Source organism: Haematobia irritans, chromosome 3, assembly GCF_050003625.1.
Source record: "Haematobia irritans isolate KBUSLIRL chromosome 3, ASM5000362v1, whole genome shotgun sequence".
In the NCBI taxonomy this organism is placed as follows: domain Eukaryota; kingdom Metazoa; phylum Arthropoda; class Insecta; order Diptera; family Muscidae; genus Haematobia; species Haematobia irritans.
Window position 1 is genome coordinate 112013427 of NC_134399.1, and position 26630 is coordinate 112040056.

The 26630-nt window shown below is 33.3% G+C and overlaps 1 protein-coding gene across 1 annotated transcript; it reads left to right on the forward strand.

The window, feature by feature from the left end:
• The first annotated feature begins 21009 nt into the window (after positions 1-21009).
• Positions 21010-26184, forward strand: LOC142231144 (uncharacterized). The gene has a single exon (XM_075301763.1). The coding sequence runs from the start codon at positions 21010-21012 to the stop codon at positions 26182-26184; it is 5175 nt and encodes a 1724-aa protein (XP_075157878.1).
• The last annotated feature ends 446 nt before the right edge of the window (positions 26185-26630 follow it).

A 26630-nucleotide genomic window follows, 5' to 3' on the forward strand; every position in this document is an offset into this window, starting at 1 on the left:
CCTAGAGCGAAAAGGACTTTAATTCGTGACCACCCTCAAAAAATTGAAAAATCCACCCAAAACCTAAAAAAATTAAAATTTTTATATGAAAAACTTCTTTTGCCCATATCTCCTTAAATATGCGTCCTAGAGCGAAAAGGACTTTAATTCGTGACCACCCTCAAAAAATTGAAAAATTCACCCAAAACCTAACAAAATTGAAATTTTTATATGAAAAACTTCTTTTGCCCATATCTCCTTAAATATGCGTCCTAGAGCGAAAAGGACTTTAATTCGTGACCACCCTCAAAAAATTGAAAAATCCACCCAAAACCTAAAAAAATTGAAATTTTTATATGAAAAACTTCTTTTGCCCATATCTCCTTAAATATGCGTCCTAGAGCGAAAAGGACTTTAATTCGTGACCACCCCCAAAAAATTGAAAAATCCACCCAAAACTTAAAAAATTGAAATTTTTATATGAAAAACTTCTTTTGCCCATATCTCCTTAAATATGCGTCCTAGAGCGAAAAGGACTTTAATTCGTGACCACCCCCAAAAAATTGAAAAATCCACCCAAAACCTAAAAAAATTGAAATTTTTATATGAAAAACTTCTTTTGCCCATATCTCCTAAACTAAGCGTCCTAGAGCGAAAAGGACTTTAATTCGTGACCACCCTCAAAAAATTGAAAAATCCACCCAAAACCTAAAAAAATTGAAATTTTTATATGAAAAAGTTCTTTTGCCCATATCTCCTAAACTAAGCGTCCTAGAGCGAAAAGGACTTTAATTCGTGACCACCCTCAAAAAATTGAAAAATCCACCCAAAACCTAACAAAATTGAAATTTTTATATGAAAAACTTCTTTTGTCCATATCTCCTTAAATATGCGTCCTAGAGCGAAAAGAACTTTAATTCGTGACCACCCCCAAAAAATTTAAAAATCCACCCAAAACCTAAAAAAATTGAAATTTTTATATGAAAAACTTCTTTTGCCCATATCTCCTTAAATATGCGTCCTAGAGCGAAAAGGACTTTAATTCGTGACCACCCTCAAAAAATTGAAAAATCCACCCAAAACCTAAAAAAATTGAAATTTTTATATGAAAAACTTCTTTTGCCCATATCTCCTTAAATATGCGTCCTAGAGCGAAAAGGAGTTTAATTCGTGACCACCCCCAAAAAATTTAAAAATCCACCCAAAACCTAAAAAAATTGAAATTTTTATATGAAAAACTTCTTTTGCCCATATCTCCTTAAATATGCGTCCTAGAGCAAAAAGGACTTTAATTCGTGACCACCCCCAAAAAATTTAAAAATCCACCCAAAACCTAAAAAAATTGAAATTTTTATATGAAAAACTTCTTTTGCCCATATCTCCTTAAATATGCGTCCTAGAGCGAAAAGGACTTTAATTCGTGACCACCCCCAAAAAGTTGAAAAATCCACCCAAAATTGAAATTTTTATATGAAAAACTTCTTTTGCCCATATCTCCTTAAATATGCGTCCTAGAGCGAAAAGGACTTTAATTCGTGACCACCCCCAAAAAATTTAAAAATCCACCCAAAACCTAAAAAAATTGAAATTTTTATATGAAAAACTTCTTTTGCCCATATCTCCTTAAATATGCGTCCTAGAGCGAAAAGGACTTTAATTCGTGACCACCCCCAAAAAATTTAAAAATCCACCCAAAACCTAAAAAAATTGAAATTTTTATATGAAAAACTTCTTTTGCCCATATCTCCTTAAATATGCGTCCTAGAGCGAAAAGGACTTTAATTCGTGACCACCCTCAAAAAATTGAAAAATCCACCCAAAACCTAACAAAATTGAAATTTTTATATGAAAAACTTCTTTTGCCCATATCTCCTAAACTAAGCGTCCTAGAGCGAAAAGGACTTTAATTCGTGACCACCCTCAAAAAATTTAAAAATCCACCCAAAACTTAAAACAATTAAAATTTTTATATGAAAAACTTCTTTTGCCCATATCTCCTAAACTAAGCGTCCTAGAGCGAAAAGGACTTTAATTCGTGACCACCCCCAAAAAATTTAAAAATCCACCCAAAACCTAAAAAAATTGAAATTTTTATATGAAAAACTTCTTTTGCCCATATCTTCTTAAATATGCGTCCTAGAGCGAAAAGGACTTTAATTCGTGACCACCCCCAAAAAGTTGAAAAATCCACCCAAAACCTAAAAAAATTGAAATTTTTATATGAAAAACTTCTTTTGCCCATATCTCCTTAAATATGCGTCCTAGAGCGAAAAGGACTTTAATTCGTGACCACCCCCAAAAAATTTAAAAATCCACCCAAAACGTAAAAAAATTGAAATTTTTATATGAAAAACTTCTTTTGCCCATATCTCCTTAAATATGCGTCCTAGAGCGAAAAGGACTTTAATTCGTGACCACCCCCAAAAAATTTAAAAATCCACCCAAAACCTAAAAAAATTGAAATTTTTATGTGAAAAACTTCTTTTGCCCATATCTCCTTAAATATGCGTCCTAGAGCGAAAAGGACTTTAATTCGTGACCACCCTCAAAAAATTGAAAAATCCACCCAAAACCTAACAAAATTGAAATTTTTATATGAAAAACTTCTTTTGCCCATATCTCCTAAACTAAGCGTCCTAGAGCGAAAAGGACTTTAATTCGTGACCACCCTCAAAAAATTTAAAAATCCACCCAAAACCTAAAACAATTAAAATTTTTATATGAAAAACTTCTTTTGCCCATATCTCCTAGAGCGAAAAGGACTTTAATTCGTGACCACCCTCAAAAAATTGAAAAATCCACCCAAAACCTAACAAAATTGAAATTTTTATATGAAAAACTTCTTTTGCCCATATCTCCTTAAATATGCGTCCTAGAGCGAAAAGGACTTTAATTCGTGACCACCCCCAAAAAATTTAAAAATCCACCCAAAACCTAAAAAAATTGAAATTTTTATGTGAAAAACTTCTTTTGCCCATATCTCCTTAAATATGCGTCCTAGAGCGAAAAGGACTTTAATTCGTGACCACCCCCAAAAAATTTAAAAATCCACCCAAAACCTAAAAAAATTGAAATTTTTATATGAAAAACTTCTTTTGCCCATATCTCCTTAAATATGCGTCCTAGAGCGAAAAGGACTTTAATTCGTGACCACCCCCAAAAAATTTAAAAATCCACCCAAAACCTAAAAAAATTGAAATTTTTATATGAAAAACTTCTTTTGCCCATATCTCCTTAAATATGCGTCCTAGAGCGAAAAGGACTTTAATTCGTGACCACCCTCAAAAAATTGAAAAATCCACCCAAAACCTAACAAAATTGAAATTTTTATATGAAAAACTTCTTTTGTCCATATCTCCTTAAATATGCGTCCTAGAGCGAAAAGGACTTTAATTCGTGACCACCCCCAAAAAATTGAAAAATCCACCCAAAACCTAAAAAAATTGAAATTTTTATATGAAAAACTTCTTTTGCCCATATCTCCTTAAATATGCGTCCTAGAGCGAAAAGGACTTTAATTCGTGACCACCCTCAAAAAATTGAAAAATCCACCCAAAACCTAAAAAAATTGAAATTTTTATATGAAAAACTTCTTTTGCCCATATCTCCTAAACTAAGCGTCCTAGAGCGAAAAGGACTTTAATTCGTGACCACCCTCAAAAAATTGAAAAATCCACCCAAAACCTAACAAAATTGAAATTTTTATATGAAAAACTTCTTTTGTCCATATCTCCTTAAATATGCGTCCTAGAGCGAAAAGAACTTTAATTCGTGACCACCCCCAAAAAATTTAAAAATCCACCCAAAACCTAAAAAAATTGAAATTTTTATATGAAAAACTTCTTTTGCCCATATCTCCTTAAATATGCGTCCTAGAGCGAAAAGGACTTTAATTCGTGACCACCCTCAAAAAATTGAAAAATCCACCCAAAACCTAAAAAAATTGAAATTTTTATATGAAAAACTTCTTTTGCCCATATCTCCTTAAATATGCGTCCTAGAGCGAAAAGGACTTTAATTCGTGACCACCCCCAAAAAATTTAAAAATCCACCCAAAACCTAAAAAAATTGAAATTTTTATATGAAAAACTTCTTTTGCCCATATCTCCTTAAATATGCGTCCTAGAGCGAAAAGGACTTTAATTCGTGACCACCCCCAAAAAATTTAAAAATCCACCCAAAACCTAAAAAAATTGAAATTTTTATATGAAAAACTTCTTTTGCCCATATCTCCTTAAATATGCGTCCTAGAGCGAAAAGGACTTTAATTCGTGACCACCCCCAAAAAGTTGAAAAATCCACCCAAAACCTAAAAAAATTGAAATTTTTATATGAAAAACTTCTTTTGCCCATATCTCCTTAAATATGCGTCCTAGAGCGAAAAGGACTTTAATTCGTGACCACCCCCAAAAAATTTAAAAATCCACCCAAAACCTAAAAAAATTGAAATTTTTATATGAAAAACTTCTTTTGCCCATATCTCCTTAAATATGCGTCCTAGAGCGAAAAGGACTTTAATTCGTGACCACCCCCAAAAAATTTAAAAATCCACCCAAAACCTAAAAAAATTGAAATTTTTATGTGAAAAACTTCTTTTGCCCATATCTCCTTAAATATGCGTCCTAGAGCGAAAAGGACTTTAATTCGTGACCACCCTCAAAAAATTGAAAAATCCACCCAAAACCTAACAAAATTGAAATTTTTATATGAAAAACTTCTTTTGCCCATATCTCCTAAACTAAGCGTCCTAGAGCGAAAAGGACTTTAATTCGTGACCACCCTCAAAAAATTTAAAAATCCACCCAAAACTTAAAACAATTAAAATTTTTATATGAAAAACTTCTTTTGCCCATATCTCCTAAACTAAGCGTCCTAGAGCGAAAAGGACTTTAATTCGTGACCACCCCCAAAAAATTTAAAAATCCACCCAAAACCTAAAAAAATTGAAATTTTTATATGAAAAACTTCTTTTGCCCATATCTTCTTAAATATGCGTCCTAGAGCGAAAAGGACTTTAATTCGTGACCACCCCCAAAAAGTTGAAAAATCCACCCAAAACCTAAAAAAATTGAAATTTTTATATGAAAAACTTCTTTTGCCCATATCTCCTTAAATATGCGTCCTAGAGCGAAAAGGACTTTAATTCGTGACCACCCCCAAAAAATTTAAAAATCCACCCAAAACCTAAAAAAATTGAAATTTTTATATGAAAAACTTCTTTTGCCCATATCTCCTTAAATATGCGTCCTAGAGCGAAAAGGACTTTAATTCGTGACCACCCCCAAAAAATTTAAAAATCCACCCAAAACCTAAAAAAATTGAAATTTTTATGTGAAAAACTTCTTTTGCCCATATCTCCTTAAATATGCGTCCTAGAGCGAAAAGGACTTTAATTCGTGACCACCCTCAAAAAATTGAAAAATCCACCCAAAACCTAACAAAATTGAAATTTTTATATGAAAAACTTCTTTTGCCCATATCTCCTAAACTAAGCGTCCTAGAGCGAAAAGGACTTTAATTCGTGACCACCCTCAAAAAATTTAAAAATCCACCCAAAACCTAAAACAATTAAAATTTTTATATGAAAAACTTCTTTTGCCCATATCTCCTAGAGCGAAAAGGACTTTAATTCGTGACCACCCTCAAAAAATTGAAAAATCCACCCAAAACCTAACAAAATTGAAATTTTTATATGAAAAACTTCTTTTGCCCATATCTCCTAAACTAAGCGTCCTAGAGCGAAAAGGACTTTAATTCGTGACCACCCCCAAAAAATTTAAAAATCCACCCAAAACCTAAAAAAATTGAAATTTTTATATGAAAAACTTCTTTTGCCCATATCTCCTTAAATATGCGTCCTAGAGCGAAAAGGACTTTAATTCGTGACCACCCTCAAAAAATTGAAAAATCCACCCAAAACCTAAAAAAATTGAAATTTTTATATGAAAAACTTCTTTTGCCCATATCTCCTAAACTAAGCGTCCTAGAGCGAAAAGGACTTTAATTCGTGACCACCCCCAAAAAATTGAAAAATCCACCCAAAACCTAAAAAAATTGAAATTTTTATATGAAAAACTTCTTTTGCCCATATCTCCTTAAATATGCGTCCTAGAGCGAAAAGGACTTTAATTCGTGACCACCCCCAAAAAATTTAAAAATCCACCCAAAACCTAAAAAAATTGAAATTTTTATGTGAAAAACTTCTTTTGCCCATATCTCCTTAAATATGCGTCCTAGAGCGAAAAGGACTTTAATTCGTGACCACCCCCAAAAAATTTAAAAATCCACCCAAAACCTAAAAAAATTGAAATTTTTATATGAAAAACTTCTTTTGCCCATATCTCCTTAAATATGCGTCCTAGAGCGAAAAGGACTTTAATTCGTGACCACCCCCAAAAAATTTAAAAATCCACCCAAAACCTAAAAAAATTGAAATTTTTATATGAAAAACTTCTTTTGCCCATATCTCCTTAAATATGCGTCCTAGAGCGAAAAGGACTTTAATTCGTGACCACCCTCAAAAAATTGAAAAATCCACCCAAAACCTAACAAAATTGAAATTTTTATATGAAAAACTTCTTTTGTCCATATCTCCTTAAATATGCGTCCTAGAGCGAAAAGGACTTTAATTCGTGACCACCCCCAAAAAATTGAAAAATCCACCCAAAACCTAAAAAAATTGAAATTTTTATATGAAAAACTTCTTTTGCCCATATCTCCTTAAATATGCGTCCTAGAGCGAAAAGGACTTTAATTCGTGACCACCCTCAAAAAATTTAAAAATCCACCCAAAACCTAACAAAATTGAAATTTTTATATGAAAAACTTCTTTTGCCCATATCTCCTAAACTAAGCGTCCTAGAGCGAAAAGGACTTTAATTCGTGACCACCCTCAAAAAATTGAAAAATCCACCCAAAACCTAACAAAATTGAAATTTTTATATGAAAAACTTCTTTTGCCCATATCTCCTTAAATATGCGTCCTAGAGCGAAAAGGACTTTAATTCGTGACCACCCTCAAAAAATTGAAAAATCCACCCAAAACCTAAAAAAATTAAAATTTTTATATGAAAAACTTCTTTTGCCCATATCTCCTTAAATATGCGTCCTAGAGCGAAAAGGACTTTAATTCGTGACCACCCTCAAAAAATTGAAAAATCCACCCAAAACCTAACAAAATTAAAATTTTTATATGAAAAACTTCTTTTGTCCATATCTCCTTAAATATGCGTCCTAGAGCGAAAAGGACTTTAATTCGTGACCACCCTCAAAAAATTGAAAAATCCACCCAAAACCTAACAAAATTGAAATTTTTATATGAAAAACTTCTTTTGCCCATATCTCCTTAAATATGCGTCCTAGAGCGAAAAGGACTTTAATTCGTGACCACCCTCAAAAAATTGAAAAATCCACCCAAAACCTAAAAAAATTGAAATTTTTATATGAAAAACTTCTTTTGCCCATATCTCCTTAAATATGAGTCCTAGAGCGAAAAGGACTTTAATTCGTGACCACCCCCAAAAAATTGAAAAATCCACCCAAAACTTAAAAAAAGTGAAATTTTTATATGAAAAACTTCTTTTGCCCATATCTCCTTAAATATGCGTCCTAGAGCGAAAAGGACTTTAATTCGTGACCACCCTCAAAAAATTGAAAAATCCACCCAAAACCTAAAAAAATTGAAATTTTTATATGAAAAACTTCTTTTGCCCATATCTCCTTAAATATACGTCCTAGAGCGAAAAGGACTTTAATTCGTGACCACCCCCAAAAAATTTAAAAATCCACCCAAAACCTAAAAAAATTGAAATTTTTATATGAAAAACTTATTTTGCCCATATCTCCTTAAATATGCGTCCTAGAGCGAAAAGGACTTTAATTCGTGACCACCCTCAAAAAATTGAAAAATCCACCCAAAACCTAAAAAAATTGAAATTTTTATATGAAAAACTTCTTTTGCCCATATCTCCTTAAATATGCGTCCTAGAGCGAAAAGGACTTTAATTCGTGACCACCCCCAAAAAATTGAAAAATCCACCCAAAACCTAACAAAATTGAAATTTTTATATGAAAAACTTCTTTTGTCCATATCTCCTTAAATATGCGTCCTAGAGCGAAAAGGACTTTAATTCGTGACCACCCCCAAAAAATTGAAAAATCCATCCAAAACCTAAAAAAATTGAAATTTTTATATGAAAAACTTCTTTTGCCCATATCTCCTTAAATATGCGTCCTAGAGCGAAAAGGACTTTAATTCGTGACCACCCCCAAAAAATTTAAAAATCCACCCAAAACCTAAAAAAATTGAAATTTTTATGTGAAAAACTTCTTTTGCCCATATCTCCTAAACTAAACGTCCTAGAGCGAAAAGGACTTTAATTCGTGACCACCCTCAAAAAATTGAAAAATCCACCCAAAACCTAACAAAATTGAAATTTTTATATGAAAAACTTCTTTTGTCCATATCTCCTTAAATATGCGTCCTAGAGCGAAAAGGACTTTAATTCGTGACCACCCCCAAAAAATTTAAAAATCCACCCAAAACCTAAAAAAATTGAAATTTTTATATGAAAAACTTCTTTTGTCCATATCTCCTTAAATATGCGTCCTAGAGCGAAAAGGACTTTAATTCGTGACCACCCCCAAAAAATTTAAAAATCCACCCAAAACCTAAAAAAATTGAAATTTTTATATGAAAAACTTCTTTTGCCCATATCTCCTTAAATATGCGTCCTAGAGCGAAAAGGACTTTAATTCGTGACCACCCTCAAAAAATTGAAAAATCCACCCAAAACCTAAAAAAATTGAAATTTTTATATGAAAAACTTCTTTTGCCCATATCTCCTTAAATATGCGTCCTAGAGCGAAAAGGACTTTAATTCGTGACCACCCTCAAAAAATTGAAAAATCCACCCAAAACCTAACAAAATTGAAATTTTTATATGAAAAACTTCTTTTGCCCATATCTCCTTAAATATGCGTCCTAGAGCGAAAAGGACTTTAATTCGCGACCACCCTCAAAAAATTGAAAAATCCACCCAAAACCTAAAAAAATTGAAATTTTTATATGAAAAACTTCTTTTGCCCATATCTCCTAAACTAAGCGTCCTAGAGCGAAAAGGACTTTAATTCGTGACCACCCTCAAAAAATTGAAAAATCCACCCAAAACCTAACAAAATTGAAATTTTTATATGAAAAACTTCTTTTGTCCATATCTCCTTAAATATGCGTCCTAGAGCGAAAAGGACTTTAATTCGTGACCACCCCCCAAAAAATTTAAAAATCCACCCAAAACCTAAAAAAATTGAAATTTTTATATGAAAAACTTCTTTTGCCCATATCTCCTTAAATATGCGTCCTAGAGCGAAAAGGACTTTAATTCGTGACCACCCCCAAAAAATTTAAAAATCCACCCAAAACCTAAAAAAATTGAAATTTTGATATGAAAAACTTCTTTTGCCCATATCTCCTTAAATATGCGTCCTAGAGCGAAAAGGACTTTAATTCGTGACCACCCCCAAAAAATTTAAAAATCCACCCAAAACCTAAAAAAATTGAAATTTTTATGTGAAAAACTTCTTTTGCCCATATCTCCTTAAATATGCGTCCTAGAGCGAAAAGGACTTTAATTCGTGACCACCCTCAAAAAATTGAAAAATCCACCCAAAACCTAACAAAATTGAAATTTTTATATGAAAAACTTCTTTTGCCCATATCTCCTTAAATATGCGTCCTAGAGCGAAAAGGACTTTAATTCGTGACCACACCCAAAAAATTTAAAAATCGACACAAAACCTAAAAAAATTGAAATTTTTATATGAAAAACTTCTTTTGCCCATATCTCCTTAAATATGAGTCCTAGAGCGAAAAGGACTTTAATTCGTGACCACCCCCAAAAAATTGAAAAATCCACCCAAAACTTAAAAAAATTGAAATTTTTATATGAAAAACGTCTTTTGCCCATATCTCCTTAAATATGCGTCCTAGAGCGAAAAGGACTTTAATTCGTGACCACCCCCAAAAAATTTAAAAATCCACCCAAAACCTAAAAAAATTGAAATTTTTATATGAAAAACTTCTTTTGCCCATATCTCCTTAAATATGCGTCCTAGAGCGAAAAGGACTTTAATTCGTGACCACCCTCAAAAAATTGAAAAATCCACCCAAAACCTAAAAAAATTGAAATTTTTATATGAAAAACTTCTTTTGCCCATATCTCCTTAAATATGCGTCCTAGAGCGAAAAGGACTTTAATTCGTGACCACCCCCAAAAAATTTAAAAATCCACCCAAAACCTAACAAAATTGAAATTTTTATATGAAAAACTTCTTTTGCCCATATCTCCTTAAATATGCGTCCTAGAGCGAAAAGGACTTTAATTCGTGACCACCCCCAAAAAGTTGAAAAATCCACCCAAAACCTAAAAAAATTGAAATTTTTATATGAAAAACTTCTTTTGCCCATATCTCCTTAAATATGCGTCCTAGAGCGAAAAGGACTTTAATTCGTGACCACCCCCAAAAAATTTAAAAATCCACCCAAAACCTAAAAAAATTGAAATTTTTATATGAAAAACTTCTTTTGCCCATATCTCCTTAAATATGCGTCCTAGAGCGAAAAGGACTTTAATTCGTGACCACCCCCAAAAAATTTAAAAATCCACCCAAAACCTAAAAAAATTGAAATTTTTATGTGAAAAACTTCTTTTGCCCATATCTCCTTAAATATGCGTCCTAGAGCGAAAAGGACTTTAATTCGTGACCACCCTCAAAAAATTGAAAAATCCACCCAAAACCTAACAAAATTGAAATTTTTATATGAAAAACTTCTTTTGCCCATATCTCCTAAACTAAGCGTCCTAGAGCGAAAAGGACTTTAATTCGTGACCACCCTCAAAAAATTTAAAAATCCACCCAAAACTTAAAACAATTAAAATTTTTATATGAAAAACTTCTTTTGCCCATATCTCCTAAACTAAGCGTCCTAGAGCGAAAAGGACTTTAATTCGTGACCACCCTCAAAAAATTGAAAAATCCACCCAAAACCTAACAAAATTGAAATTTTTATATGAAAAACTTCTTTTGTCCATATCTCCTTAAATATGCGTCCTAGAGCGAAAAGGACTTTAATTCGTGACCACCCCCAAAAAATTTAAAAATCCACCCAAAACCTAAAAAAATTGAAATTTTTATATGAAAAACTTCTTTTGCCCATATCTCCTTAAATATGCGTCCTAGAGCGAAAAGGACTTTAATTCGTGACCATCCTCAAAAAATTGAAAAATCCACCCAAAACCTAAAAAAATTGAAATTTTTATATGAACAACTTCTTTTGCCCATATCTCCTTAAATATGCGTCCTAGAGCGAAAAGGACTTTAATTCGTGACCACCCCCAAAAAATTTAAAAATCCACCCAAAACCTAAAAAAATTGAAATTTTTATATGAAAAACTTCTTTTGCCCATATCTCCTTAAATATGCGTCCTAGAGCGAAAAGGACTTTAATTCGTGACCACCCTCAAAAAATTTAAAAATCCACCCAAAACTTAAAACAATTAAAATTTTTATATGAAAAACTTCTTTTGCCCATATCTCCTAAACTAAGCGTCCTAGAGCGAAAAGGACTTTAATTCGTGACCACCCTCAAAAAATTTAAAAATCCACCCAAAACTTAAAGCAATTAAAATTTTTATATGAAAAACTTCTTTTGCCCATATCTCCTAAACTAAGCGTCCTAGAGCAAAAAGGACTTTAATTCGTGACCACCCCCAAAAAATTGAAAAATCCACCCAAAACCTAAAAAAATTGAAATTTTTATATGAAAAACTTCTTTTGCCCATATCTCCTTAAATATGCGTCCTAGAGTGAAAAGGACTTTAATTCGTGACCACCCCCAAAAAATTTAAAAATCCACCCAAAACCTAAAAAAATTGAAATTTTTATGTGAAAAACTTCTTTTGCCCATATCTCCTTAAATATGCGTCCTAGAGCGAAAAGGACTTTAATTCGTGACCACCCCCAAAAAATTTAAAAATCCACCCAAAACCTAAAAAAATTGAAATTTTTATATGAAAAACTTCTTTTGCCCATATCTCCTTAAATATGCGTCCTAGAGCGAAAAGGACTTTAATTCGTGACCACCCCCAAAAAATTTAAAAATCCACCCAAAACCTAAAAAAATTGAAATTTATATTTATATCTTTTGCCCATATCTCCTTAAATATGCGTCCTAGAGCGAAAAGGACTTTAATTCGTGACCACCCTCAAAAAATTGAAAAATCCACCCAAAACCTAACAAAATTGAAATTTTTATATGAAAAACTTCTTTTGTCCATATCTCCTTAAATATGCGTCCTAGAGCGAAAAGGACTTTAATTCGTGACCACCCCCAAAAAATTGAAAAATCCACCCAAAACCTAAAAAAATTGAAATTTTTATATGAAAAACTTCTTTTGCCCATATCTCCTTAAATATGCGTCCTAGAGCGAAAAGGACTTTAATTCGTGACCACCCCCAAAAAATTTAAAAATCCACCCAAAACCTAAAAAAATTGAAATTTTTATATGAAAAACTTCTTTTGCCCATATCTCCTTAAATATGCGTCCTAGAGCGAAAAGGACTTTAATTCGTGACCACCCCCAAAAAATGGAAAAATCCACCCAAAACTTAAAAAAATTGAAATTTTTATATGAAAAACTTCTTTTGCCCATATCTCCTTAAATATGCGTCCTAGAGCGAAAAGGACTTTAATTCGTGACCACCCTCAAAAAATTGAAAAATCCACCCAAAACCTAAAAAAATTGAAATTTTTATATGAAAAACTTCTTTTGTCCATATCTCCTTAAATATGCGTCCTAGAGCGAAAAGGACTTTAATTCGTGACCACCCCCAAAAAATTGAAAAATCCACCCAAAACCTAAAAAAAATTGAAATTTTTATATGAAAAACTTCTTTTGTCCATATCTCCTTAAATATGCGTCCTAGAGCGAAAAGGACTTTAATTCGTGACCACCCCCAAAAAATTGAAAAATCCACCCAAAACCTAAAAAAATTGAAATTTTTATATGAAAAACTTCTTTTGTCCATATCTCCTTAAATATGCGTCCTAGAGCGAAAAGGACTTTAATTCGTGACCACCCTCAAAAAATTGAAAAATCCACCCAAAACCTAACAAAATTGAAATTTTTATATGAAAAACTTCTTTTGCCCATATCTCCTAAACTAAGCGTCCTAGAGCGAAAAGGACTTTAATTCGTGACCACCCTCAAAAAATTGAAAAATCCACCCAAAACCTAACAAAATTGAAATTTTTATATGAAAAACTTCTTTTGCCCATATCTCCTAAACTAAGCGTCCTAGATCGAAAAGGACTTGAATTCGTGACCACCCTCAAAAAATTGAAAAATCCACCCAAAACCTAAAAAAATTAAAATTTTTATATGAAAAACTTCTTTTGCCCATATCTCCTTAAATATGCGTCCTAGAGCGAAAAGGACTTTAATTCGTGACCACCCTCAAAAAATTGAAAAATCCACCCAAAACCTAACAAAATTGAAATTTTTATGTGAAAAACTTCTTTTGTCCATATCTCCTTAAATATGCGTCCTAGAGCGAAAAGGACTTTAATTCGTGACCACCCCCAAAAAATTTAAAAATCCACCCAAAACCTAAAAAAATTGAAATTTTTATATGAAAAACTTCTTTTGTCCATATCTCCTTAAATATGCGTCCTAGAGCGAAAAGGACTTTAATTCGTGACCACCCCCAAAAAATTGAAAAATCCACCCAAAACTTAAAAAAATTGAAATTTTTATATGAAAAACTTCTTTTGCCCATATCTCCTTAAATATGCGTCCTAGAGCGAAAAGGACTTTAATTCGTGACCACCCTCAAAAAATTGAAAAATCCACCCAAAACCTAAAAAAATTGAAATTTTTATATGAAAAACTTCTTTTGTCCATATCTCCTTAAATATGCGTCCTAGAGCGAAAAGGACTTTAATTCGTGACCACCCCCAAAAAATTGAAAAATCCACCCAAAACTTAAAAAAATTGAAATTTTTATATGAAAAACTTCTTTTGCCCATATCTCCTTAAATATGCGTCCTAGAGCGAAAAGGACTTTAATTCGTGACCACCCTCAAAAAATTGAAAAATCCACCCAAAACCTAAAAAAATTGAAATTTTTATATGAAAAACTTCTTTTGTCCATATCTCCTTAAATATGCGTCCTAGAGCGAAAAGGACTTTAATTCGTGACCACCCCCAAAAAATTGAAAAATCCACCCAAAACCTAAAAAAATTGAAATTTTTATATGAAAAACTTCTTTTGTCCATATCTCCTTAAATATGCGTCCTAGAGCGAAAAGGACTTTAATTCGTGACCACCCCCAAAAAATTGAAAAATCCACCCAAAACCTAAAAAAATTGAAATTTTTATATGAAAAACTTCTTTTGTCCATATCTCCTTAAATATGCGTCCTAGAGCGAAAAGGACTTTAATTCGTGACCACCCTCAAAAAATTGAAAAATCCACCCAAAACCTAACAAAATTGAAATTTTTATATGAAACACTTCTTTTGCCCATATCTCCTAAACTAAGCGTCCTAGAGCGAAAAGGACTTTAATTCGTGATCACCTTCAAAAAATTGAAAAATCCACCCAAAACCTAAAAAAATTAAAATTTTTATATGAAAAACTTCTTTTGCCCATATCTCCTTAAATATGCGTCCTAGAGCGAAAAGGACTTTAATTCGTGACCACACCCAAAAAGTTGAAAAATCCACCCAAAACCTAAAAAAATTGAAATTTTTATATGAAAAACTTCTTTTGCCCATATCTCCTTAAATATGCGTCCTAGAGCGAAAAGGACTTTAATTCGTGACCACCCCCAAAAAATTGAAAAATCCACCCAAAACCTAACAAAATTGAAATTTTTATATGAAAAACTTCTTTTGTCCATATCTCCTTAAATATGCGTCCTAGAGCGAAAAGGACTTTAATTCGTGACCACCCTCAAAAAATTGAAAAATCCACCCAAAACCTAAAAAAATTGAAATTTTTATATGAAAAACTTCTTTTGCCCATATCTCCTTAAATATGCGTTCTAGAGCGAAAAGGACTTTAATTCGTGACCACCCCCAAAAAATTTAAAAATCCACCCAAAACCTAAAAAAATTGAAATTTTTATGTGAAAAACTTCTTTTGCCCATATCTCCTTAAATATGCGTCCTAGAGCGAAAAGGACTTTAATTCGTGACCACCCCCAAAAAATTGAAAAATCCACCCCAAACTTAAAAAAATTGAAATTTTTATATGAAAAACTTCTTTTGCCCATATCTCCTTAAATATGCGTCCTAGAGCGAAAAGGACTTTAATTCGTGACCACCCTCAAAAAATTGAAAAATCCACCCAAAACCTAAAAAAATTGAAATTTTTATATGAAAAACTTCTTTTGTCCATATCTCCTTAAATATGCGTCCTAGAGCGAAAAGGACTTCAATTCGTGACCACCCCCAAAAAATTGAAAAATCCACCCAAAACTTAAAAAAATTGAAATTTTTATATGAAAAACTTGTTTTGCCCATATCTCCTTAAATATGCGTCCTAGAGCGAAAAGGACTTTAATTCGTGACCACCCTCAAAAAATTGAAAAATCCACCCAAAACCTAAAAAAATTGAAATTTTTATATGAAAAACTTCTTTTGTCCATATCTCCTTAAATATGCGTTCTAGAGCGAAAAGGACTTTAATTCGTGACCACCCCCAAAAAATTGAAAAATCCACCCAAAACCTAAAAAAATTGAAATTTTTATATGAAAAACTTCTTTTGTCCATATCTCCTTAAATATGCGTCCTAGAGCGAAAAGGACTTTAATTCGTGACCACCCCCAAAAAATTGAAAAATCCACCCAAAACCTAAAAAAATTGAAATTTTTATATGAAAAACTTCTTTTGTCCATATCTCCTTAAATATGCGTCCTAGAGCGAAAAGGACTTTAATTCGTGACCACCCTCAAAAAATTGAAAAATCCACCCAAAACCTAACAAAATTGAAATTTTTATACGAAACACTTCTTTTGCCCATATCTCCTAAACTAAGCGTCCTAGAGCGAAAAGGACTTTAATTCGTGACCACCCTCAAAAAATTGAAAAATCCACCCAAAACCTAAAAAAATTAAAATTTTTATATGAAAAACTTCTTTTGCCCATATCTCCTTAAATATGCGTCCTAGAGCGAAAAGGACTTTAATTCGTGACCACACCCAAAAAGTTGAAAAATCCACCCAAAACCTAAAAAAATTGAAATTTTTATATGAAAAACTTCTTTTGCCCATATCTCCTTAAATATGCGTCCTAGAGCGAAAAGGACTTTAATTCGTGACCACCCCCAAAAAATTGAAAAATCCACCCAAAACCTAACAAAATTGAAATTTTTATATGAAAAACTTCTTTTGTCCATATCTCCTTAAATATGCGTCCTAGAGCGAAAAGGACTTTAATTCGTGACCACCCTCAAAAAATTGAAAAATCCACCCAAAACCTAAAAAAATTGAAATTTTTATATGAAAAACTTCTTTTGCCCATATCTCCTTAAATATGCGTCCTAGAGCGAAAAGGACTTTAATTCGTGACCACCCCCAAAAAATTTAAAAATCCACCCAAAACCTAAAAAAATTGAAATTTTTATGTGAAAAACTTCTTTTGCCCATATCTCCTTAAATATGCGTCCTAGAGCGAAAAGGACTTTAATTCGTGACCACCCCCAAAAAATTGAAAAATCCACCCCAAACTTAAAAAAATTGAAATTTTTATATGAAAAACTTCTTTTGCCCATATCTCCTTAAATATGCGTCCTAGAGCGAAAAGGACTTTAATTCGTGACCACCCTCAAAAAATTGAAAAATCCACCCAAAACCTAAAAAAATTGAAATTTTTATATGAAAAACTTCTTTTGTCCATATCTCCTTAAATATGCGTCCTAGAGCGAAAAGGACTTTAATTCGTGACCACCCCCAAAAAATTGAAAAATCCACCCAAAACCTAAAAAAATTGAAATTTTTATATGAAAAACTTCTTTTGCCCATATCTCCTTAAATATGCGTCCTAGAGCGAAAAGGACTTTAATTCGTGACCACCCCAAAAAATTGAAAAATCCACTCAAAACCTAAAAAAATTGAAATTTTTATATGAAAAACTTCTTTTGTCCATATCTCCTTAAATATGCGTCCTAGAGCGAAAAGGACTTTAATTCGTGACCACCCTCAAAAAATTGAAAAATCCACCCAAAACCTAACAAAATTGAAATTTTTATATGAAAAACTTCTTTTGCCCATATCTCCTAAACTAAGCGTCCTAGAGCGAAAAGGACTTTAATTCGTGACCACCCTCAAAAAATTGAAAAATCCACCCAAAACCTAACAAAATTGAAATTTTTATATGAAAAACTTCTTTTGCCCATATCTCCTAAACTAAGCGTCCTAGAGCGAAAAGGACTTTAATTCGTGACCACCCTCAAAAAATTGAAAAATCCACCCAAAACCTAAAAAAATTAAAATTTTTATATGAAAAACTTCTTTTGCCCATATCTCCTTAAATATGCGTCCTAGAGCGAAAAGGACTTTAATTCGTGACCACCCTCAAAAAATTGAAAAATCCACCCAAAACCTAAAAAAATTGAAATTTTTATATGAAAAACTTCTTTTGCCCATATCTCCTTAAATATGCGTTCTAGAGCGAAAAGGACTTTAATTCGTGACCACCCCCAAAAAATTTAAAAATCCACCCAAAACCTAAAAAAATTGAAATTTTTATGTGAAAAACTTCTTTTGCCCATATCTCCTTAAATATGCGTCCTAGAGCGAAAAGGACTTTAATTCGTGACCACCCCCAAAAAATTGAAAAATCCACCCAAAACCTAACAAAATTGAAATTTTTATATGAAAAACTTCTTTTGTCCATATCTCCTTAAATATGCGTCCTAGAGCGAAAAGGACTTTAATTCGTGACCACCCCCAAAAAATTGAAAAATCCACCCAAAACCTAAAAAAATTGAAATTTTTATATGAAAAACTTCTTTTGCCCATATCTCCTTAAATATGCGTCCTAGAGCGAAAAGGACTTTAATTCGTGACCACCCCCAAAAAATTTAAAAATCCACCCAAAACCTAAAAAAATTGAAATTTTTATGTGAAAAACTTCTTTTGCCCATATCTCCTTAAATATGCGTCCTAGAGCGAAAAGGACTTTAATTCGTGACCACCCCCAAAAAATTGAAAAATCCACCCAAAACTTAAAAAAATTGAAATTTTTATATGAAAAACTTCTTTTGCCCATATCTCCTTAAATATGCGTCCTAGAGCGAAAAGGACTTTAATTCGTGACCACCCTCAAAAAATTGAAAAATCCACCCAAAACCTAAAAAAATTGAAATTTTTATATGAAAAACTTCTTTTGTCCATATCTCCTTAAATATGCGTCCTAGAGCGAAAAGGACTTTAATTCGTGACCACCCCCAAAAAATTGAAAAATCCACCCAAAACCTAAAAAAATTGAAATTTTTATATGAAAAACTTCTTTTGTCCATATCTCCTTAAATATGCGTCCTAGAGCGAAAAGGACTTTAATTCGTGACCACCCCCAAAAAATTGAAAAATCCACCCAAAACCTAAAAAAATTGAAATTTTTATATGAAAAACTTCTTTTGTCCATATCTCCTTAAATATGCGTCCTAGAGCGAAAAGGACTTTAATTCGTGACCACCCTCAAAAAATTGAAAAATCCACCCAAAACCTAACAAAATTGAAATTTTTATATGAAAAACTTCTTTTGCCCATATCTCCTAAACTAAGCGTCCTAGAGCGAAAAGGACTTTAATCCGTGACCACCCTCAAAAAATTTAAAAATCCACCCAAAACCTAACAAAATTGAAATTTTTATATGAAAAACTTCTTTTGCCCATATCTCCTTAAATATGCGTCCTAGAGCGAAAAGGACTTTAATTCGTGACCACCCCCAAAAAATTTAAAAATCCACCCAAAACCTAAAAAAATTGAAATTTTTATATGAAAAACTTCTTTTGCCCATATCTCCTTAAATATGCGTCCTAGAGCGAAAAGGACTTTAATTCGTGACCACCCCCAAAAAGTTGAAAAATCCACCCAAAACCTAAAAAAATTGAAATTTTTATATGAAAAACTTCTTTTGCCCATATCTCCTTAAATATGCGTCCTAGAGCGAAAAGGACTTTAATTCGTGACCACCCCCAAAAAATTGAAAAATCCACCCAAAACCTAACAAAATTGAAATTTTTATATGAAAAACTTCTTTTGTCCATATCTCCTTAAATATGCGTCCTAGAGCGAAAAGGACTTTAATTCGTGACCACCCCCAAAAAATTGAAAAATCCACCCAAAACCTAAAAAAATTGAAATTTTTATATGAAAAACTTCTTTTGCCCATATCTCCTTAAATATGCGTCCTAGAGCGAAAAGGACTTTAATTCGTGACCACCCCCAAAAAATTTAAAAATCCACCCAAAACCTAAAAAAATTGAAATTTTTATGTGAAAAACTTCTTTTGCCCATATCTCCTTAAATATGCGTCCTAGAGCGAAAAGGACTTTAATTCGTGACCACCCCCAAAAAATTGAAAAATCCACCCAAAACTTAAAAAAATTTAAATTTTTATATGAAAAACTTCTTTTGCCCATATCTCCTTAAATATGCGTCCTAGAGCGAAAAGGACTTTAATTCGTGACCACCCTCAAAAAATTGAAAAATCCACCCAAAACCTAAAAAAATTGAAATTTTTATATGAAAAACTTCTGTTGGGGCAGATCGTATTTTATGTCATTTATATTACTTTAATTTATATATTTATTAATTTATTGTTTTTATTTTATTTATTCTTCACTATTTATTTTATTAGTCGTTTAATTGTTCTTTATTTAAATTTTATTTACATCCCTTTAATGTTTCCCCACCCTAATATTTACTTTCAAATTCATTTCGTTTATTTACTTTACTCTCTTTTAGTTCTATGACCTATATTCGTTTTTCGTTTGTTTTCGATCATTTAATGTTACATTAGTTATTATAGTTTGTTTTGGTTTGATCGATCTCTTCCCACTGCTTATGTTGGTCGTGGGTATAGTTGAAGAAAACAACAACAACAACAAAGCATAAATATCGTTTATGCTTTTGCTTGTTATTTGTTTTTCATAATGCTTGCAAATTTGATACATTGGTTGAATGCATGTATGTATGTACATACATACATATCAATAACTGTCATCTTTTGGTTCTTTTCGTGGTTCAGTGGGAAGAGATGATCAAAGTTAAAGTTAGTTGTCGATTATTGTTTGTCACCAACGCGTTGCTCGAATAAAGGAAAACAATGTTTGAACTTGTTATATTAAAACAAATAGAATATTAACTCTTGTTGTTCGGCATAGTTACATTGAAAATAATTATTGTAATAAAACAAATTATTTAAACTGAATTTTTACTCGGTCGTTGGGTTTTTAAAAAGGCAATGTTTGAACGGGTAAAAATATAAAGAAAATCTAAGTTGTTCTACGGGCGACATATCAACTTTGTGGTTCTGTGCAAACATTTTGGCGACCGTGACAGGACGGTCAGTGTTTAAAGTTGAAAATAATTTGTTGTGGAAAAAGGTTTTCGTACATTTGAAGTGGTGTGGGGTATTTCATCATTGTTGTGTTATTCGTGCTTTCGTTGCCCCTACTGCTGATGTTAAATCCTGTTAGTTTTGTACCTTTGGACACCAACTTTAATTGCTGCCGTCGTAATTATTTTGAAAGAAATTCAACTCGGAGTTTCTTAGCAGAATCAAAGTGAATTGTTGTTAGGTAACAATTATAAAGCTTGGCTTGGTGATACATAAAATTCCAATTTAGTGGAAATTAGCGCCATATTTATTGGAAAGCGCTAATTGCAAAATTGTTGTTCCTGAAATATAAGAAACGCAATTTTCTCTTTCGTCGTTGACGTTCTCTTAAGTTTGCAAAATGACGAGAGACGATAATGATGCTTCTGAAGAAGCAAGTGGTGCTGATTTGTCTTCTCTTAAACAGCAACGTAGCTCTATGAAGAGGAATATCAGCAACATGCATAAAAAGGTAGAAAAAGATGGTGCAAAAGTAGATTCCACTATTTTAGAGTGTCGTTTGCAAATTTTGGAATCATACTTCAAACAGTTGTGCCACATCCAAACTCAAATAGAAACACTTAGTCCGGCTGACACATCGAGGAGTGATTTGGAAGAACTTTTCATAACAGCAAAGGCAAAAATATTGGGCCTTCTGAACAAAAGTCGTAGTTCTATACCTGGTGATACTACTTTGATGAATGCTTCAATTGCCGGAATTTCAACACAATCTCGTTTGCCTTCGTTGAAATTGCCTCGTTTTGATGGAAAATATGGCGAGTATAAAAGATTTATTTCGACATTTAACAACATGGTCCATGAAAATCAAACTATTACCCCAGTTGATAAATTCAATTATTTATTGAACTGTCTCAGTGGTCCCGCTTTGGCAGTTGTTGAAGCTTTTCAAGTGTCAGAGGAAAACTACCCGAAAGCACTAACACGGCTCCAGGAACGTTATGACAATAAGGTATTGATTTTTTTGGAACATATCAACACTCTTTTCGATATTCCGAAAATGGCAAAAGGTGATAGCTCATCATTGCGGAATATTATTGACACTGTTTCGGCTGTTCGTGGTTCTTTGTTGTCGCTTGGGTCTGAAGCAGATGTTATGAACGCAATTTTAGTACATTTGGTTTTGAATAAAGTGGATGCAGATACGAAACAGAATTATGATGAAAAACAAGAATATAAATCGTTGCCCTCTTGGGATTGTTGCTATGATGTTTTGAGTCTTCGTTGTCAATTTCTCGAAAGTCATGGAAAAAGGACAGAATTTGGTGAAAAAGCAAAACTTGTCAAGCCCAAGCAAAATTTTAATCGCACTGCCCATACTTTCGTCAATTCAAATCCAAATTGTGTATATTGTAATTCAACTGATCATTATCTGCAAACTTGTTCTTCGTTTTCGGCAATAGCAGTTCCCGATCGTTTTAATTTTGTAAAACGCGGTGGCCTGTGCATTAATTGTCTGCGAAAGGGGCATATGGTTTCAAAATGTCCATCAAAATCACGTTGCAGATTTTGTAATTCAACTCACCACTCAGTGTTGCACATTTTTAGTCCAGACAACTCGGGACAGTCAACCATTTCGAATACTACTACAGTGCAACCTTCAACTAGTAATCAAAATCCAGTTTCGCTTGTGGCTCGCTCATGTAAAAGGGCAATCATTCCGACTGCTGTGGTTCTCATCAAAGATTATTGTGGAACTTTTCAACCGGTAAGAGCTTTACTTGATTCCGGCTCCGAACTCAATTTCATTTCAGAAGAAACTGCAAAAAGGCTTCGGCTTAAATTTCGACCATATTCACAAGAAGTTTCGGGAATTGGAGAAGTTAGAACCAGAATTAAATTTACCGTGTCCGCTACAATAAAATCAAGAATTAGTTCGTTCCAGTGGTCCTCAACTTTTGCTGTTACCCCAACAATTGCATCTGTACAGCCCGGTGAGTACATATATACTTCAAATTGGAAAATTCCCACCGATATACCGTTAGCTGACCCATTGTTTTTCAAACCGCAACATATTGACATTCTTTTGAGTGCTGAAGTATTTTTTGATTTATTACTTGATGGTCGAATTTCTCTTGGATATGGTATGCCAAACCTTACCAATACTGTTTTTGGATACATTGTTGGTGGTATCGCAAGTACTGGTCAAGCGAGATCTAATTTTACATGCAATTTGATGGTCAATTCTTTAGAAGTGGATCTTGATAAAACTCTAAAAAAATTTTGGGAAGTAGAAGAATACGAAAAGAATCCCAATATGTTGTCCGAAGAAGAAGCAGCATGTGAAAATCACTTTGTTGAAAATGTTAAATTAGATTTTGATGGAAGAGTTGTGGTCCGCTTGCCATTTAAAGAAAATCCCAAATGTCTCGGCGATTCGTTCGAAGCTGCTCGAAAACGTTTTTTGTCCCTGGAAAGACGTTTAGATCGTGATCTACAATTGAAGTCAATGTATAAAGAATTCATGGATGAGTATTTGTCCCTGGGTCACATGTCGCTCTATAATCAACCGTTATGTGGTACCTATTACATAATACCACATCATTGTGTTTTGAGACCACAAAGTACTACAACAAAAATTAGAGTTGTATTTGATGCATCTTCTCGTAGTTCGTCAAATAAATCATTGAACGATATTTTGATGGTTGGACCAACAATACAACAAGACCTGATCACCACACTATTTTCGTTTCGTTTACACAAGTATGCTTTTACTGCTGATATTTCTAAAATGTATCGACAATTTCGAATAGATGAAAATGATAGAAAATATCAACTCATATTGTGGAGAAATCAAAAAGATGAACATTTAAAGGTATATCAACTGAATACTGTTACCTACGGTTTATCTGCCGCCCCATTTTTGGCGATTCGTAGTTTGTTTTTCATTGCAGATAAATATTCGCACTCGCATCCTTGTGGTTCTGAAGTTTTGCGCAACGATTTATACGTGGATGATGTACTCACCGGCGCTGACGACCTTGCAACGCTGGCTCAAAAGAAAAACGAGCTAGTAAAAATATTAAGTTTCCATGGCCTTGAGTTAGCAAAATGGAACAGCAATAACATCATGTTCGGTTCAAATCAAGATGCAGAAATCACCATTAAAACAAGTGAAGATGAAGTTGCAAAAGCCTTGGGTATGTCTTGGAAACCCAAGGAGGACGTTTTTACTTACCGATTCGAGTTACCAGATGTGATGAATCCTACAAAAAGATCTGTTTTGTCAATTGTATCAAAAATCTATGACTTGCTTGGACTATTGAGCCCCATTGTCATTCGATGCAAAATACTTCTTCAAGAAATGTGGGTGCAAAACATTGGATGGGATGACCCATTAACTGAACATCTTAAATCATTATGGCTCCAAATTAAATCGGATTTAAATTACATACATAAAGTTGAAGTCCCCAGGTATGTTTTAACCTCAAATGATACTCTTGGAGAAATTCACGGATTTGCTGACGCCTCGCAACGAGCATATGGTTGTTGTATTTACTATCGAGTTTGTCTTAAGGGAGAATACAAAACGACCCTTTTAATTGCAAAATCCAAAGTGGCCCCAATTAAGGCACAATCACTACCACGGCTCGAATTGTGCGCAGCAGTATTGTTGAATAACACATGGCTCAAAATACAACCAAAAATTTCAAGTTTTGTCTCATCGATATATTTTTGGACTGATTCCAAAATCGTACTACAATGGCTTAAATTACATTCGTCGACGTTGAATTGTTTTGTGGCAAATCGTATTTCTGAACTACAGGAGAAAACAAGAAATGTTAGCTGGAGACACGTCCCTTCGAAGAGTAACCCTGCTGATGTGGTTTCGCGTGGATGTAGCGCGGAGGAAATTTCTAATACCATTTGGTTTAGTGGCCCTTCGTTTTTGGAAGAAGATATTACAAAATGGCCCGGAACTGAAGAACAATTGAACATCGAAATTCTCGAACGTAGAAAGGCAGCTGTTTTTGTGGCAAATTCATCAGAAGTCAACATCATAGATGACCTTCTCGATAAGCATTCTTCCTATATTAAATTTATTAGAATAATTGCTTATATTTTTCGTATATTCAACAGATGTCCTGCTAAGAAAGATGTGAATATTTCTGATGTAATTCATTTGTCCCCAGATGAATTAGAAGAAGGTTTTTGGAGAATTGTGGCTCACATCCAGATGTGGTGTTTTGGTGCCGATATCAAATCACTGAGTAATGGTGGTCTGGTAAACCCATCGCTTCAAAAACTTTCACCATTTGTACATGAGATGACACTTGGAGCAACCACAGTCAAAATTCTTCGTGTTGGTGGTCGTTTGTCCCAAGCGCCCATTCCATATGATGCAAGATTTCCAGCACTATTACCAAAAGACCATCGCTTCGTTAAATTGTATATTGAGCATGTTCATCGCTCACATTTACACGCTGGAGCAAAAGTGTTGTTGGGACTATTGCGCCAGAAAATATGGATTGTAAACGCCAGAGATGTTGTACGCAAAGTTGTTCGCAATTGCGTTCATTGTTTTCATTACAAACCGAAATTGATGGAACAGTTGATGGGAAATTTGCCATCAGATCGACTTCGAGCTCAACGCCCATTTTTGATTGCTGGTGTTGATTTTTGTGGTCCATTCATGACGTCGTACCGTATCCGAGGAAAAGTGCCTTATAAAACATACATAGCTGTATTTGTGTGTTTCACTTCCAAGGCAGTTCATTTAGAACTAGTTTCGGACCTATCGACAAACAATTTCATCTTGTGTCTCAAAAGATTTGTTGGAAGACGTGGCATACCCCAAAAGTTGTATTGCGACAACGCCACTAATTTCGTTGGAGCACGTAACCAAATCAAAGAATTAAAAGAAAGTCTTTTTCGAGATGATGTGGTCCACGACATGAAATCACTTTGTTGTCAACTTGGTTTCGAATTTTGTTTTATACCTCCCCGTGCCCCACATTTTGGCGGACTGTGGGAAGCAGCCGTCAAATCTACAAAAACGCTACTTATAAAGAACGTTGGCAAAGCATATCTTACTTTCGAAGAGCTACAAACAGTCATAATTGACGTTGAGGCAATTTTAAATTCGCGCCCCATCGCTCCAATATCAAACGATCCCAATGATGGTGAAGCCCTAACGCCTGGTCATCTGCTTATTGGTTCTTCATTGGTTGCAGTTCCCGATAAACATATCGATTCATCCCAATCATCATTATTGTCTCGGTGGCAAAGGGTCTCATTTTTGAAACAACAATTTTGGCAAATGTGGTCCCGAGATTATATGCTATCTTTACAACAAAGGTCAAAGTGGTTCAAAGACAATAACAACATAAAAGAAGGGCAACTAGTTCTAATACATGAAGACAACACTCCGCCACAACAATGGTTACTAGCTCGTGTTACAAAACCTATTCTAGGCCGTGATGGAAAGGTTCGTGTGGTTGAACTGAAAACTAAATCTGGAATTTGTACTCGGCCAATTCACAAAGTGGCTCCCCTACCAAATAATGAAGAGGTTTGAAACATGGAGGTTTCAACGGCGGGAGAATGTTGGGGCAGATCGTATTTTATGTCATTTATATTACTTTAATTTATATATTTATTAATTTATTGTTTTTATTTTATTTATTCTTCACTATTTATTTTATTAGTCGTTTAATTGTTCTTTATTTAAATTTTATTTACATCCCTTTAATGTTTCCCCACCCTAATATTTACTTTCAAATTCATTTCGTTTATTTACTTTACTCTCTTTTAGTTCTATGACCTATATTCGTTTTTCGTTTGTTTTCGATCATTTAATGTTACATTAGTTATTATAGTTTGTTTTGGTTTGATCGATCTCTTCCCACTGCTTATGTTGGTCGTGGGTATAGTTGAAGAAAACAACAACAACAACAAAGCATAAATATCGTTTATGCTTTTGCTTGTTATTTGTTTTTCATAATGCTTGCAAATTTGATACAT

Bases quoted from the DNA above. Each gene is read 5' to 3' on its own strand.
- LOC142231144 (XM_075301763.1), top strand. From the start codon at position 21,010: ATGACGAGAGACGATAATGATGCTTCTGAAGAAGCAAGTGGTGCTGAT.